Consider the following 17,845-nt stretch of genomic DNA (forward strand, 5'->3'; position numbering starts at 1 on the left):
GCCAATGCACCTAACCAGCACATCTTTCGGACTGTGGGAGCACCCAGAGGAAACCCACACAGACACAGGGAGAACGTGCAGACTCCGCACAGTCACGCAAGCCAGGAACCAAACCCAGGTCCCTTGAGGCAGCTGTGCTAACCACTGTGCCACCATGCTGCCAAATCTGCTCCAAATTTTGTGACTTCTTCACTGTAGCCTTGCGAATTCTGTCAGTGACAGGTTTGTGAGGGAACGCGTTCAGTGATCTGGAAATACAAGGATTTTCACTTTGTCTCCTTTTGGGTGTTTGACAGCTGGGTCAAAGCATGGGTGTCTCTGACACTGAATATTATCCGTGTTTCAAGCTCTGTAAAGGTTTTATTTTTCTGCTTGGTTTTTGCCTTTCCAGATTACCTCGTTGCTGGCCACACTGTGAATTAGATATATCCTGGTTGTATGTATTATAGTTGAACATTGACTCTTGTTCCTTCTGGAAATGCCCAAGTGAAGTATTGAATGAAAATGATTTGCTGCGTAGCGTAATTGATTTTTGAAACATACAACTGCTTATTGGAAAAACGTATTTCTGGTGAAGTGAAAGTTTGGCAATGTTTCCACAGATGCAGTACACCGATGTCATTTGTGTGAACAGCTACTTGTCTTGGTACCATGATGGAGGTCATTTGGAGGTCATTCAATTACAACTGGCCAATATGTTTGAGAACTGGTATAATAAATACCAGAAACCCATTATTCAGAGTGAATATGGAGCAGACACTATTGCAGGACTGCATGAGGTAAGTACAGGAAACAATAAATTGCATAGCGGTACAAAACCCCAGTACTCGTTTCACTAGCAACTCAAAAAAGGAGTTTGAAATAAAAAGCTCCTGTAATGTTTGTGCATCTCGGTGGTGTTATACTCGTGGTAGCAGTTTTGGTACAGGACAAACAATTGGAGTTGCTTTGCCCGTTTCATGATGTGGAGATGCCGGCGTTGGACTGGGGTGAACACAGTAACAGTTTTAACAACACCAGGTTAAAGTCCAACAGGTTTATTTGGTAGCAAATACCATTAGTGGAAATGCACATTTCCACTCCATCTGACGAAGGAGCAGCGCTCCGAAAGCTAATGGTATTTGCTACCAAATAAACCTGTTGCCCATTTCGGGCAGAGCTCCCAGTGTGCTTCATAGGTTTACCTACAACCTGATGATAATGCATAGCAAGACAAAGATACGTAAGCATGAAAAAAAGGCTTGGTCAAAAAGTTGGGCTTATGGAGGTGAAGTGGCAAATGGGCTTTGGAGGGGTGGGGGGGTGTGGTGGGAATTGAAAACATTGGTGATTTTGTCATCAGTTGGAGGAAGAAGGTAGAGATGATAGTAGTAGGGGGTTAGAGAGGCTTGGGTAAGGTGCTCTATCAAATGTGTGGGTGCGGACACTAAGTAATCCACTGTGGATGCAAAGTTTAAATTTGAAGAATTCAGCGACTGGGAGCCAGGTCAGCATGTAGAATTCGTTTTTCGGAAGTCGGATCAAAAACTGAAGATACACAGGTTTCTCCGAAAGCCGCCTTTATTGCATCGGAGGAGAGATCGCATGACCATGCACATCCAGCATGGGTTCGTGAGTCTCTATCTGGCTTACAAAACAGTTTTCAGTTATACACGACGGAGATACATCCACATACTTCTGTTAGCCAATAAGGGCATAGCTGTATTGTTACATTTTGATTAGATTACTTTCAAGAACAAAAAGTGATAGCCACGTAAAGACATGGCTATTAAAGTTTCTGCTTAGATTAATTTCAAGGACAAAAGGCCAATCGATAAGGCTCTGCCCTCCGAAGCCAGAACCACAATTGCCCATTAGCAGTTTCTTTAACGTGATAATTAATTTCGGTGAGCCTTGTCGCCCTCGCCTCAGGCCCTTTCCAAAACCAGTTTATCCCTCAACTGATTTCTAGTTACGCATCCCAATTTTAACCCTTTCCTCTTCTCAATCTACCTTAGACACATTCTCATTCCCTCCTGTTGGCATTTCATGACAATCCTCAGTGTCCATGAATGGGTCAAGGGCAGGGGTTAGGGGATCGCATTCGGTTATGTTAACGAACAAGGACTATTTTCCAGGTAACAGATCCTGCATAAAAGACATCATACGTTGCAGAATGCACTTAAGGACAGCAATCCCCACGAATATTCCCATGACCACCATTCCCACGGAGATTGCAGCATTAATTAACCAATCACCCCACCCTCCGTATCCCCAGTTTCCCCAGCTGCCCCATCCTTTTCCTTCCTTTATAACCCCTAACTGTTGGTCAATCTGGTTCACAAAATGGGCAATGTTAGCTGTGGCATCATCCAAACCCAAAATACACTTTCCCTCAACTATGGAGCATACCCCACCTTGGCGTGCTAATAGATGGTCCAGGGCATATCGGTTTTGCAGTGAGAACAGTGAGTTTTTCCAGGCTCTGAGTTATCACCTTAAGGGCTCCCCGGGTTGAGTTGCCCAGAGTGGTGAGGCCACAAGCAAGATAGTTCCAGTTGTCAGCGGCCATCCGTCCAGAGGCGGCTCCCAGGGAGAAGAAACCAGCGGCGCCATAACCATGAACTTGTCCTGGCGAAAGGGCTGTCAACTCTTTATAGTCTGTTGATGTGCTTGATAGAAGTAGTTGCCGGTGATGTGGTTCTGGGGATGGGGAAGGTCCAGAACATCCAGGTTAGGGAATTCTCGTTTCTGTCAGACAAGGGAGTCGTCTTCCACTCTTTCCTGCAGGAGGGGATCATCCACAAAGGCTTCCCTGAGGCACTTTCCATTATAGAGAAAATGATCATATTTTCCCTCCGAGGGTTCTCTTTTACAGGTAAATTCGAATTTGCATCCCCAGTACCAACATGGTAAGGTCCAAAGATTGCTTTGTCTAAAACCAATTTTCTATCTGCCTGGACTAGGTACCCGTTACAGAAGTCTATTTTAATCACATTCCACCATCCAAATAAGCCTTCATGGGTGTCGTTACAAACAAGAACATCCCGTGAGCTCAATGATGTACCCTGGTTGGATTGATTAGCCTTGCAAATAATGGTCCTAGCTTCTGACTCAACGACTAGAGCCACTAGAACTAGCACCTTTACCCATAAGCCCATTCCCTTTATACTAACTCCAATTTCCTTCAACTGTTACCTGCAGCGAGGGCGAGAGCAACGATAAGATCCCACTTTATAACAATCAAAAAGCGTTGGGGAGGAACAGTTAGAAAGTCCAGAAAAAGTCTGAGATCCTGGTTTTTGAAGTTGACAGGTCTTTCTTCATTAGTCGTTCTGGATTAGGTGTGATCAAACTGTCCCAATGCTTACAGTCACTCAGGTGTATCCATCTTTCCTGCCCTTCCACCTTCACCGCGGTTGGGGTCTGTAGCAGAACTTGGAAGGGTCCTCTCCAGCGAGGTCCTAGTTTGGGTCGTTCCCAGTCACGAATCAGCACCCAGTCCCCGGTTTCGACTCCTTCCCAATCTCCGTCCTTGTCGGGTGGGGGCCTGGTAGATTCCTTCACCCGAGTGTGTAAAAACTGAAGAGACATAGTCAATTGTTTAAAATATTGCTGGAGTTGGTCAGACATGACGTGTAGATCTATCTGGGGAGGAGGAGGTGTAGCGCTATCCCATGGGGTTCTAAGTGGGCATCCATATATTATCTCAGCGGCATTTAAACCGGTACCGGTATGGGGGGGTTCTGATAAATGAGTAGGGGCAGTATCCAAGAAGGTGGCGGGATTAAGGACGGAACAAAAGGCAAAGGTCAATGGAAGGAGATGCAAAAGAGGATGCAAGTCAAAGTAATGGGGACTTTAGGATGAGGTCCTGAAACACTGGAGTGAAAGGACGTGGAGGGATTTAAACATGAATGAGAACTTTAAATTTGCAATACAGCAGCAAAAGTAAATTGGGGAAGAGGCAATGGATGAGTGGGACATGATACTGGCAGCAGAATTTTAAATGAGCTAAAGTTAACAGGAGGCAAAGAATGGAAATCTAGCCAGATAAGGTAGTAATAATTGCATTGATAAGGTATCAGCAGCAGATGGACCAAGGCACACAATATCAAAGATATCAATGAACCTCAGGCATTTCAAAGGGCTGATACTATTACATAGTTCCTCACAAGCAGAAATGTGACACTACAGAACAACATGCAAAAGGATCGCTTTCCCCCCCCAAACAAAAACTCAGCAACAAACCACTACAGCACAAGTGCAATTTTAAATCCGTTTAAAGTCACCACGCACAATCGGGACGGGGGGATAATTCTTATCTATCTTTGCAGCTAACTTAGGAAGTGACCATTCCTCACTTCTCTAAATCCCAAGTACCTCCCAATGGCCATAATTCGTTGCCCAATTTCTTACTTAGGCGCGCACTTAATCTCCGATACTTCTGATCTTCCTGTGGGTTTTCCTGGCATAATTTCCCCAGCGGGGTGGATGGACCCGCCTTATCTAAAGTTTGACCCATACGGATTGCACAGTCTTATTCTTACGACGATTTCAATCGTTACAGGGACTCGAACCCCCACGATCGCGAAGTTAACTGCCTAATGCCCTGAGGACTCGAACCTCTTTCTTGTTAACCCACTTATTTCCTACGAGGGACTTGAACCCTTGAGTATTAGCTCACCAATTGTAAACCTGTGGACTTTAACCTCCAGGCACATGTGGGGGACTCGAACCCTCCACTTTCTTGTTACCTGTGTCTCTCTGACTGTCTTATGTCCAGGTTCGAGGAGCCCGTAGGATAGTTACTAGTTCGCCGAAGGGATTGAGATAGAAGCACAGGATGGTAGAGAGGAACCAAGGTTAATCTTACCTTGTAACGCCGCCCGTCTCTGTCCTTCCTCGCCCCGTCTCAATCGCTGACGCCGGTCGACCAGTACTATGCGTTTGGGCTCCTGGCTGGCTCGCCAATTGTAGAATTTGTTTTTCGGAAGTCGGATCAAAAACTGAAGATACACAGGTTTCTCCGAAAGCCGCCTTTATTGCATCGGAGGAGAGATCGCAAGACCATGCACATCCAGCATGGGTTCATGAGTCTCTGTCCGGCTTACAAAACAGTTTTCAGTTATACACGACGGAGATACATCCACATACTTCTGTTAGCCAATAAGGGCATAGCTGTATTGTTATATTTTGATTAGATTACTTTCAAGAACAAAAAGCGATAGCCACGTAAAGACATGGCTATTAAAGTTTCTGATTAGATTACTTTCAAGGACAAAAGGCCAATTGATAAGGCTCTGCCCTCCGAAGCCAGAACCACAATTACCTATTAGCAGTTTCTTTAACGTGATCATTAGTTTCGCTTGTCGCCCTCACCTCAGGCCCTTTCCAAAACCAGTTTATCCCTCAACTGATTTCTAGTTACGCATCCCAATTTTAACCCTTTCCTCTTCTCAATCTACCTCGTACACATTCTCAAGCAAGGATAGTGGTGAGACAAGTGGGAAGGGATAAAGGCAGCAGAGTTGCAGTTTTGGTCTCCCTACCTAAGAAAGGATATACTTGCCATAGAGGGTGTGTAGTGAAGGTTCACTCGGCTGATACTGGGGTTGGCGGGACTTTCCGATGAGGAGAGATTGGTTCGACTGTACTCACTAGAGTTTGGAAGGATGAGAGGAGATCTGATTGAAACATATAAAATTCTAACAGGGTTGGACAGACTAGCTGCAGGGAGGATGTCTTCCCTGGTTGGGGAATCTAGAACCAGGGGACACAGACTCAGGATACGGGATAGACCCATTTAGGACTGAGATGAGGAAACATTTCTTCACTCAAAGGATAGTGAACCCATGGAATTTTCTACCACAGAAGCCAGTGGAGGCCAATGTATTCAAGGAAGAGATAGATTTATTTAGATTTTAATGGTATCAGGGGGTATGGGAGAAAGCGGGAATATGAGATAGAGGATCAGTCACGAACATGTTTAATGGCGGAGTAGGCTCAAAGGGCCGAATGGCCTACTCCTGCTCCGAGTTTCTATGTTTAAGGTGTTAAATGCTCATAACAAAATTAAGTGGTGGGAATGCTGGTATTCATCTAGTTCTTTGCATTGGCTGTTAATTCCACTGATTAAATTGTACGAGTGTCACCAGTTATTTCACTCACTGAACAACTGAATAAATTCGAAAGCGTGCTTACATATTCATGAATATTTGGTGACCCAAAATACAATTTCAGGATGTTTCACAGAACTTTGCTGTTAAATCAGGACCTATTCTAATCTGGAAAGCTAGCTTCTAAAGGGTGATACCGGAGCCCATCTTTACTTAGTCCTACATTTATTTACGGAGTGCAATATCACAAGCATACACCTCCTAACTCAAGCACCCCAAGGTTTCAGTAAGCGTTTATATCTGCTCAAGTGAAACCCCAATTAATGCTATCCCCCCCCCCCCCCCCCAACCCGCAATCCTACATGGAATGAGACACAAGTGATATACAATTAATTCCTATAATTCAATCCCAGTTTTATATAGAAACATCCCTATTAAAACAGTGATGAGGCTGCAATGGTTGCATAAGTGCTGAGGAATGCCACCGTGTGGTAGGGCAAGGCTATCTGAGTAGAGAGATAGGGAAAAATAAATAGGCAACTTGGGAGGCAATTTTTAAATTGACGAGATTGATGAAGCAGTGAAAAAGCAGTATCATCTGCCTTGGAGACAGAGCTTAAATAATTCCTGATCGATTTAAAATTAGACAGGCAGATGTGAGAGAAATAACTCACAAAAATGCACGTTTATAGATGAAGTTTAGTGTTGACTGTTCTTTAATGGATTTTGTACAATTGTATCTTTAGGATCCCCCAGTAATGTTTTCGGAAGAGTACCAGCGGGCTGTAATGCAGGAATATTTTGTGATATTTGATGAAAGGAGAAAAGACTACTTGATTGGAGAACTCATCTGGAATTTTGCAGACTTCATGACTGCTCAGGGTAAGTGATATATCTAAAATAAAAATGACAAACGCTGGAAATACTCAACAGGTCAGATGGAGAGAGAAACGGAGTTAATGTTTCAGGTTGATGCGGCCTGACTTGCTGAGGGATGTTTTGATCTTGTGTAAGTAATGTATCATTTCTAATTTTCAGTTGTGTTGACTGATCACACACTTAGAAATATTCATGTGTGATGAATGCTTGCCTTGTATTTCTTCCAGACTAAGTACTTAGAATACCACCTCTGTATTTGACTGAGGTGTTACCTCAGAATGGTTCATTCGGGAGCTCCCTTGTTTTTGTTTTGTTCATTTATGGGATGTGGGCATCGCTGGTTGGCCAGCATTTATTGCCCATTCCTATTTGCCCTTGAGAAAGTGGTAGTGAACCAGCTTATTGAACCGCTGCATTCCCTGTGGTGTAGGTACACGCATGACCCTAAAATAAAAGCAAAATACTGCGGATACCGGAATCTGAAACGAAAACAGAAAATGCTAGAAAATCTCAGCTAGTCTGACAGCATCTGAGGAGAGAGAATATAACCATTGTTTCAAGTCTGGTCATCCCGACTTGAAACAGGTCATCCTGACTTGAAACGTTGCATCCATTCTCTCTTCACAGATGCTGTCAGACCTGCTGAGATTTTCTAGCATTTTCTGTTTTTGGGTCACTCGCAGTGCTGTCAGGGAGGGAATTCCAGGATTTTGACCCAGTGAAGGAACGACAATATATTTCCAAGTCTGGATGATGTGTGGTTCGGAGAGGAACTTCCAGGTGGGATGGTGTTCCCATGTGTCTGCTGCCCTTGTCTTTCCAGATGGGAAATGGCGACGGACAGCATGGTGGCACAGTGGGTGGCACAGTGGTTAGCACTGCTGTGGACCTGGGTTCAATTACCAGCTTCGGTCAATGTCTGTGTGGAGTTTGCACGTTCTCCCGGTGTCTGTGTGGGTTTCCTCCCATAGTCCAAAGATGTGTGGGTCAGGTGCTTCGGCCGTGCTAAATTGCCCCTTAGTGTCCCAGGATGTTTAGGTTAGAGGGATTAGTGGGGTAAATATGTGGGGTTATGGGGATAGGGTCTGAGTGGGATTGCTGTCGGTGCAGACACGAAGGGCCGAATGCCTCCTTCTGCACTGTAGGGTTTCTATGATACTTATATGATTTTATGGTGGTGGTTGTGGGTTTGTAAGGTGCTACCTAAGGGGCCTGGGTGAGTTTCTGCAGTGCAACTTATAGATGGGACACAGGAAGTGAGTGAGTGACTGCAGGATTCCTAGCCTCTGACCTGCTCTTGTAGCCACAATACTTATATGACTAATCCAGTTCAGTTCTGCTTTGCCTTATCTGCCAAAACAATCTCATGTCCCCTTTTTGCCCTCCTGATTTCTCTCAACTCTACTCCTATACCCCTATACTCTTCAAGGGATTCACTTGATCCCAGCTGCCAATGCATGTCATGTGCCTCTTTCTTCTTCTGACCAGGGCCTCAATATCCCGAGTCATCCAGGGTTCTCTACTTCTGATGTGGAGATGCCAGCGTTGGACTGGGGTAAACACAGTAAGAAGTTTAACAACACCAGGTTAAAGTCCAACAGGTTTATTTGGTAGCAAAAGCCACACAAGCTTTCGGAGCTTGCAGCCCCGAAAGCTTGTGTGGCTTTTGCTACCAAATAAACCTGTTGGACTTTAACCTGGTGTTGTTAAACTTCTTACGGGGATGGTGCCAGAGGACTGGAGAATGGCGAATGTTGTTCCTCTGTTTAAGAAAGGGAATAGAAATGACCCTGGTAATTATAGACCGGTTAGTCTTACTTCGGTGGTTGGTAAATTGATGGAAAAGGTCCTTAGGGATGGGATTTACGACCATTTAGAAAGATGCGGATTAATCCAGGATAGTCAGCACGGATTCGTGAAGGGCAGGTCGTGCCTCACAAATTTGATTGAATTTTTTGAGGAGGTAACTAAGTGTGTTGATGAAGGTAGGGCAGTTGATGTCATATACATGGATTTTAGTAAGGCGTTTGATAAGGACCCCCTTGGTCGGCTTATGATGAAAGTGAGGAGGTGTGGGATAGAGGGAAAGTTGGCCGATTGGATAGGTAACTGGCTGTCTGATCGAAGACAGGGTGGTGGTGGATGGAAAATTTTCGGATTGGAGGCAGGTTGCTAGCGGAGTGCCACAGGGATCAGTGCTTGGTCCTCTGCTATTTGTGATTTTTATTAATGACTTCGAGGAGGGGGCTGAAGGGTGGATCAGTAAATTTGCTGATGACACCAAGATTAGTGGAGTAGTGGATGAGGTGGAGGGCTGTTGTAGGCTGCAAAGAGACATAGATAGGATGCAAAGCTGGGCTGAAAAATGGCAACTGGAGTTTAACCCTGATAAATGTGAGGTGATTCATTTTGGTAGGACTAATTTAAATGTGGATTACAGGGTCAAAGGTAGGGCTCTGAAGACTGGAGGAACAGAGAGATCTTGGGGTCCATATCCACAGATCTCTAAAGGTTGCCACTCAAGTGGATAGAGCTGTGAAGAAGGCCTATGGTGTGTTAGCTTTTATTAACAGGGGGTTGGAGTTTAAGAGCTGTGGGGTTATGCTGCAACTGTACAGGACCTTGGTGAGACCACATTTGGAATATTGTGTGCAGTTCTGGGCACCTCACTATAAGAAGGATGTGGAAGCGCTGGAAAGAGTGCAGAGGAGATTTACCAGGATGCTGCCTGGTTTGGAGGGTAGGTCTTATGAGGAAAGGTTGAGGGAGCTAGGGCTGTTCTCTCTGGAGCGGAGGAGGCTGAGGGGAGACTTAATAGAGGTTTATAAAATGATGAAGGGGATAGATAGAGTGAACATTCAAAGACTATTTCCTCGGGTGGATGGAGCTATTACAAGGGGGCATAACTATAGGGTTCGTGGTGGGAGATATAGGAAGGATATCAGAGGTAGGTTCTTTACGCAGAGAGTGGTTGGGGTGTGGAATGGACTGCCTGCAGTGATAGTGGAGTCAGACACTTTAGGAACATTTAAGCGGTTATTGGATAGGCACATGGAGCGGGATAGCTTGATCTTGGTTTCAGATAAAGCTCGGCACAACATCGTGGGCCGAAGGGCCTGTTCTGTGCTGTACTGTTCTATGTTCACACTTCTGTCACCTGCCCTTCCTTATTTCCCAAGAGGTCAAGTTTTGCCCCCTCTCTAGTCGGGCCATCCACATACTGAATGAGAAATTCCTCTGAATATAGAAACATGGAAAAACTACAGCACAAAACAGGTTGTGCCGAACATATCCCTACCTTCTAGGCCTACCTATAACCCTCCATCCTATTAAGTCCCATGTACTCATCCAGGAGTCTTTTAAAAGACCCTATTGAGTTTGCCTCCACCACCACTGACGGCAGCCGATTCCATTCGCCCAACTCCCTCTGTGAAAAACTTCCCCCTAACATTTCCCCTGTACCTACCCCCCTACCCAGCACCCTAAACCTGTGTCCTCTCGTCGCAGCCATTTCCACCCTGGGAAAAAGCCTCTGAGAATCCACCCAATCTATGCCTCTCAACATCTTATATACATCTTAGGTCTCCTCTCATCCTACGTCTCTCCAAGGAGAAAAGACCGAGCTCCCTCAGCCTATCCTCATAAGGCATGCCACTCAATCCAGGCAACGTCCTTGTAAATCTCCTCTGCACCCTTTCAATCTTTTCCACATCCTTCCTGTAATGAGGCGACCAGAACTGAGCACAGTACTCCAAGTGGGGTCTGACAAGGGTCTTATATAGCTGCATCATTATCCCCAGACTCCTAAACTCAATCCCTCGATTGATAAAAGCCAGCACACCATACGCCTTTTTGACCACCACCTCTACCTGCGGGGCTGATTTGAGAGTCCTATGGACCCGGACCCCAAGGTCCTTCTGATCCTCTACAGACTAAGAGTCTTTCCCTTTATATTGCACTCCTTCATCCCATTTGACCTGCCAAAATGGACCACTACTCATTTATCTGGGTTGAAGTCCATCTGCCACTTCTCCGCCCAGTCTTGCATCCTATCTATTTCCCTCTAACTTCTGACATCCCTCCAAACTATCCACAACCCCACCAACCTTTGTGTAGTCGGCAAACTTACCAACCCATCCCTCCACTTCCTCATCCAGGTCATTTATGAAAATGACAAACAGCAAGGGTCCCAGAATAGATTCCTGGGGCACACCACTGGTGACTGACCTCCATTTAGAAAAAGACCCATCTATACCCACTCTCTGCCTCCTTTGGGCAAGCCAGTTCTGGATCCACAGGGCAGCAGCCCCTTGGATCCCATGCCCCCTCACTCTTTCGAGAAGCCTTGCATGGGGGACCTTATCAAACGCCTTGCTAAAATCCATATAAACCACATCTACCGCTTTCCCTTCGTCAATGTGTTCAGTCACATTTTCAAAGAACTCCACCAGGCTCGTAAGGCACGATCTGCCTTTGACAAAGCCATGCTGAGTATTCTTGAGCATACTTAACCTCTCTAAATGCTCATAAACCTTGTCCCTCAGGATCTTCTCCATCAGCTTACCAACCACTGAGGTTAGACTCACCGGTTGTTGAATACACTCAACAAATTTCTCTCCATCCAAGCCTCTAATACTATGGCTGTCCCAGTCAATGTTGGGAAAGTTAAAATCTCAGACTATTACCACCCTATTTTTCTTGAAGCTGTCTGTAATCTCCTTGCATATTTGCTCCTCAATTTCCCGCCGACTATTTGGGGGCCTATAGTACAACCCTATCAAAGTGATTTCCCCCTCCTTATTTCTCAGTTCTACCCATATAGACTCAGTGGCCAAACCCTGGGATATATCCCCTCTCAGTAGGCTGTGATGCTTTCCCTGATCAAAAGTGCAACTCTCCCTCTTCTCTTACCTCCTGTTCTATCTCTCCTATAGCATCTGTACCCTGGAACATTGAGCTGCCAGTCCTGTCCCTCCCTTAACCATGTTTCAGTAATTGCTATAATATCCCAGTCCCATGTACCCATCCATGCCCTGAGTTCATCTGCCTTGCTCGTCAGGTCTCTTGCATTGAAATAAATGCAGTTTAATCTGGACTTCCCTTGCTCTCTGTCCTGCTTTTGCCTGATCTGTCTGGTACTAGGATTACTGACACTGCCTTTACTACTTAATGTGCTCTCCTTAACTTTTGTGCTGTCCTCAAACTTGTCTTCTGTCTCCCTACTGCTTTGGATCCCACCCCCCTGCCAAACTAGTTTAAACTCTCCCGCGTGGCTCCAGCAAATCTCCCCGCCAGAATGTTAGTCCCCCTCCAGTTCAGATCTAACCCATCCCTCTTGAACAGGTGAGCCCTTCTCCAGAAAAGATCCCAATGATCCAAAAATCTAAATCCCTGCCCCCTGCACCAGGTGTCAAGCCACGCATTCATCTGCCTAATCCTCCTATTCATACTCTCACTAGCACGTGGCAGCGGTCGTAGTCCTGAAATTACTATCTTCGAGGTCCTGCACTTTAGCCTTCTGCCTAATTCTCTATATTCACATTTCAGGACCTCATCCCTTTTCCTACCTATGTCGTTGGTACCAATATGTACAACGACCTCTGGCTGCTCACCCTCCCCCTTAAGAATGTCCTGCAAGCGCTCAGAGACATCCTTGACCCTGGCACCAGGGAGGCAACACACCATCCTGGACTCTCGATTTCGGCCACAGAAACGCCTGTCTGTGCCTCTAACTAGCGAGTCCCCTATTATTACTGCTCGTTTGCTCTTTGCCCGACCCTGTCCCACAGCAGAACCAGCTGTGGTGTCACAGGCCTGGCTACTGCTGGTATCTCCCCCTGACAGGCTATCCCCCTCAACAGTATCCAAAACAATATACCTGTTTGAAAGGGGAACAGGCACAGGAGACTCCTGCCTGCCTCTCCTGGCGGTCACCCCTCTACCTGTCAGGTTGTGGTGTGACAACCTCCCTGTAATTAGTATCCTATCACACTCTCTGCCTCCTGTATGCTCCGCAGTGCATCCACCTGCTGCTCCAAACGAACAATGCAGTCTGTGAAGAGTTGCAACTGGATACACTTCCTGCAGACAAAGTTGTCAGGGAGACTAGATTGCTCCCTAATTGCCCACATCTGGCAGGAGGAGAATGCCACTGCCCTAGCTGCCATACTGCCCCTATACAGGTGAAAGAATGTCAACTCACCTGTCACTTGCTTGTGGTCCTCCTGACAACTTTTTTTTTGGTTAGAGGAGGAGGTAGGGAGGGAAACACTAAAATAGTGTTTGAGGTTTAATTGTCCCTTCACAGCAGCTCCTCCACAAACCACCTTCTGGTCACAGTGACTGCACTTATGCAAATGTAATCTGCAACCACCTTTGCCGCTCTGCTGCCCTCACCTGGACACTTACCGTCACTCAAAGCTTGGGTTGCTCACATTGCAGGTTGCTAGTATGGGAAATAGAAAATTATCTCTCTCTCGGGCAGTAGTTGGGAGCGGAAGCATATTGAGGCATCATGGAAGATTCAATCCAGCATCTTTATAAAGAATACTTGACTTGGAGTGCTTGGTGTCAACTGTGGGTACCTGAAATGGAATGCTACAGGCAGGTGAGAAATAGGCAAACTGTACTCAAGCAGAAGATATTTTGAATTATTTTTAAAGTATGCCGTGACATGTTTTCCCAAGCCATCAGTTTGAGATCTCCAATTTATTAATAACTGGCGGCAAACTCATGTTATGATTAACTACGGTTCATTTATTTCACATTGAAAATCTGGGGGAGGAGTATTCACAACTTCCCAATCCGGTACAAGCACACAGTAAGGGATAGAAAAAGAGTTTTACAACTATAGATGGTAACAGTACAAGAACCATATCGATGAATGTTAGTTCATGTGATTGAGGAGTTCCTTTGGGTAAGAGTTCAGGTTCAGCTGGCTGAAGGCCAGACATCTGGGCTGGAATTCTCCCATCCTGCCCGCCACTGGAATTTTAGCAGGCAGGTTGCGGAGAATGTGAAACGCCATTGATGGTCGGGCGGGAATTTCCGGTTTTTAGACCAGCGCAGCCGGAGAATTCTGCCCCTAGAATTCACTCTCCGGTCATTGCTGATACCACATGATGAAGTAGGTACAGAGACTGCGTCACTTCTGCAGTTGTTGCTCTCCTTAGTGGCTCACCAGTTGGAGGTTAAACAGCAAACTACACATAGGGCTAAAGATGCAATGTTAAAACTGTCCAAAAAAGTCAGAGGCTTGGGCCACGTGACATATGGTTAATTGCAGCTTAACCATTAGCTTCTGTGTTTTTGACCAGAATTCCATTGTTCCTCCTTGGGAGAGGGGCAAAATTATTAGCATTTCTTCTAGTATAAGTTTTGATCTCTGGTTTGTGCTTTTGTCGATTACAAGTCGTCTGTAGAGTGTGATGTGAGATTCCACAGCCTGTGAAGATTTTATTTCCTTAACTCCAGTTGGTAGCTCCCAGAACAAAAAGGGCCAACTTGTGATCATGTGACTTGTAGCAGCCATCCTTTTTGGTTCGTATCCATTAAAAAATACCAAGAGGAATACATTTTTTGAATACAGTATTTTATGTTGTAGGATTGCAACAAATATCATCCAGGTTGATGCTGAAGAACAGAAGAGCCCAAAAACCTTGCACATTTTTATTGAAGTCACTTGTTGCTTTTCTTATGAAGAAATGCTTTTTTATTCTACCTTTCTCTTTTCTCATTCCCTTACTAAATTCCTCTGCTATAAAGCAATCCGAAAAACCAGTTATCCATGATGCAGCTCCAGATGATCTTAAATCATACACCCATGTCTTTATCCATCAAGAAGTTATCAAGTCCATTTATTTCACATTGTTTAGTTTAAATATACACATTGGTGTAGGAATAAAAGCAGCACTCTGAGGCAAGCACAATTCTTTTCTGGGGAAGATTGCATTTAACGTACTTTATTTGTTTGCAGGCCTATCACGGGTAAACGGGAACAAAAAAGGGATCTTCACTCGCCAAAGACAGCCTAAATCTTCAGCTTTCCTTCTTCGGGATCGCTACTGGAAACTGGCAAATGAGACCAAATCCATTCCTTTGAGATAGCATGCTGGTGACCATTGAATACAGAAGAAACTGGTACTCCTGTGCCGTGGGGAAATTAAGGTGGAGATGCCATGTACGATGTCTCACAGCACCAGTGACCTTCCAGCTATTGTTAATAATGCACCTATTAAAAAAATTTACCTGGACAATTTGGCTAGGTGCTGTATTGGTCCCCTTATTTGCAGAAGGATACATTGGCCTTGGAGGGAGTGCAGAGAAGGTTCACCAGGTTGATTCCAGAGATGAGGGGTGTAGTCTCTCCTCATAATCTCCTCATACATTATGAGGTGCATTATTAACAATAGCTGGAAGGTTACTCTACTGTACAATAATCAACTATCAATCCGTTCTACTTGTGTTAAGATGTGGCTGGAATACAACATTGATAGCTACAAACTGAAAACTATTTGGTTTAGTCCATTATTGATTGCTTGGCGATATAGTGAATACTCCACCTACATGTAGACAAAAATGAACTTTATTAATTTCAATATTAAGCTTACACTTAGGAAAAAAATTGCTTTTAATGTAATTGATTCTAAAATTACCATTTGAGAAAGCTGGGAATTTAAGGGTTGTACCTATTCTCAGTATATTAAAGTCTGCACCTTCTATCCATAAATGTTACTTCCTATATGGCACTTTTAAAATTCCACATTATAATGGGAAATCTAAATCACGTCAACATTTTTATAAGAAACCATACACGTTTTTATGGCTTTTTCTGGAAAAACATTCTACATCTATATGATCACAACGGATCACCAAATGGCCTTATTTTAAGGCCTTAAATACATTCCAAACCTTTGCCAGCTACAGAATGTGCATATGCTCAGTTTCCCAGCACCATTTAGTCAACTGAAAATGTTGTAACATTCAGCTTATAGTCTTTGAAGTAAAGCTATAAGGAAAATTTCAAAGACTTTAAATTAAAAAACAAATGATATAACAAAGCATTTGAGTATCTGGATCATGTCTTAATTTGAATTCATTTTTCAAAATTGAATTTTGAAGTAACCAGCCTCATCATTCACCCATGTTTTCTAGGATCATAGAATCTCTACAATGCAGGAGGCCATTTGGCCCATTGAGCCTGCACTGTCTCTCTGACAGAACATCTTACCCAGGCCCAACCCCCGCTCTATCCTCATTGCCTCATGTATTTACCCTGCTAATCCTCTTGTACAAATCCTGGGACACTTTTAAGGGGCAATTTAGTATAGCCAATCAACCTAACCCATACATCTTTGGATTGTGAGGAAACCTACAGAAAGAAGGAGCAAACTTATGAGAGACTGTCATTTGAGTTTGTTTTTAAAAAAAAAACTTCAACTGGTCAATCTTGCTGTGGATTTTGGCAAGATAAGATGCTACCTATAAAGTAAGGCCACTCAGTTTAAATAATGAGACAGTTGCAGAATTCAATTCCTGATCCCACCAACTGCAATGCCTTTGATTGAAGGATAAATATTACAGAAGAACATACCCTCTCCAGCTGAACGAGCCATTCAATATGATCATGGCTAATCTCACCTCCACCTCCATGCCCGCTCCCCATAACCCTTCATCCCTCTCCTAAATAAAAACCCATCTATCTCCTCATTTGTTTCATGTTATGTCATCCACTGCGCTCTGGGGAGAATACTGGCCAGCACATCAGGAATAACTCCCCATTTCCTTTTTGGCCATGCTTGCCCCAAAACTGGAAAATCCTGTCTAAGGTCAATGGACCTTTGCATGGTTCCTTCACCCCGCCCCCCTCCACCCCTACAATTCCCATGGTAGGTGGGACAGTTCCCACCTTACATGAGAGATGATTTCTGACCATAGAATCCCTACAGTGCAGAAAGGGGGCCATTCGGCCCCTCAAGTCTGCACCGACAACAAGCCCACCCAGGCCCTATCCCCGTAACCCCACACATTTACCCTGCTAATCCCTTTTATCATACACAGCCCGGGACACTGAGGGAGAATTTAGCATAGCCAATCAACCTAACCCGCACATCTCTGGACTGTGGGAGGAAACTCAACCCCTTTAATACAGGAAGCAGACTCTGGGTTTATCTGCCTGAACCCCTTTAATACAGGAACCAGACTCTGGGTTTCTCTGTCTGAACCCCTTTAATACAGGAACCAGACTCTGGGTTTATCTGTCTGAATTTTACTCCCTATAAAGAGTAAAGTGGGGCAAACAAATCCAGACTCCATTGGAGAACAAAAGAGTTTGGAATGAAGAATAGGAGGAAAATGTTTCCTTAGACAGGTGTCAAGTAGAAAATACAATTGAGAAGCAGGCTAAAATTTACTGATAAATAAACAGTGAGGGAGTGATGAAAGGAGTGGGGCTGATTAGATAAAATCCGGATTTACACAGTGGGAGAAGGCTGTCGATGAGATATTAAATGCATGTTTTGCAAATCAAGAAGATGTCAATTTAGAAACCACCAGACAAGAAACCCCCAGTCAATAAATCAACAGCCGCAAAAACGATCAGAAAGCAGCAAGATCAAACAAGGCAGTGAAGAAGTTAGCAAATAATTTCCTGTGAAGGCAATAACAGGTTGAAAGACTTAAAAAAAAAGATTAAATCGAAGGCCGAGCCCAAAGTGAAAGCAGCTAAGACTGAGAAAGCATTGGCAGGAAGGAAGCGAAAGAGGCAGTGCAGATTGTAAAGAGCTGAACCTGAAGACTTTTCTCACAGTCACTCAGTTATCTTGAGTCTTTTAAGAGACTTTTAGATAGGTTCATGGAGGTTATTAAGA

The 17,845-nt window shown here is 44.5% G+C and overlaps 1 protein-coding gene across 1 annotated transcript in view; it reads left to right on the forward strand.

Moving 5' to 3' along the window:
* The window catches only part of gusb (glucuronidase, beta), a 39,931-nt gene extending 23,643 nt beyond the window's left edge, over positions 1-16,288 (forward strand). Inside the window, exons 10-12 of the mRNA XM_078224968.1 lie at positions 603-779; positions 6,845-6,980; positions 14,953-16,288. Coding sequence (XP_078081094.1) covers positions 603-779; positions 6,845-6,980; positions 14,953-15,083 — 444 coding nt within the window. The 3' untranslated portion in view covers positions 15,084-16,288. The remainder of the gene's footprint in view (positions 1-602; positions 780-6,844; positions 6,981-14,952) is intronic.
* The last annotated feature ends 1,557 nt before the right edge of the window (positions 16,289-17,845 follow it).

Source organism: Mustelus asterias, chromosome 12, assembly GCF_964213995.1.
Source record: "Mustelus asterias chromosome 12, sMusAst1.hap1.1, whole genome shotgun sequence".
In the NCBI taxonomy this organism is placed as follows: domain Eukaryota; kingdom Metazoa; phylum Chordata; class Chondrichthyes; order Carcharhiniformes; family Triakidae; genus Mustelus; species Mustelus asterias.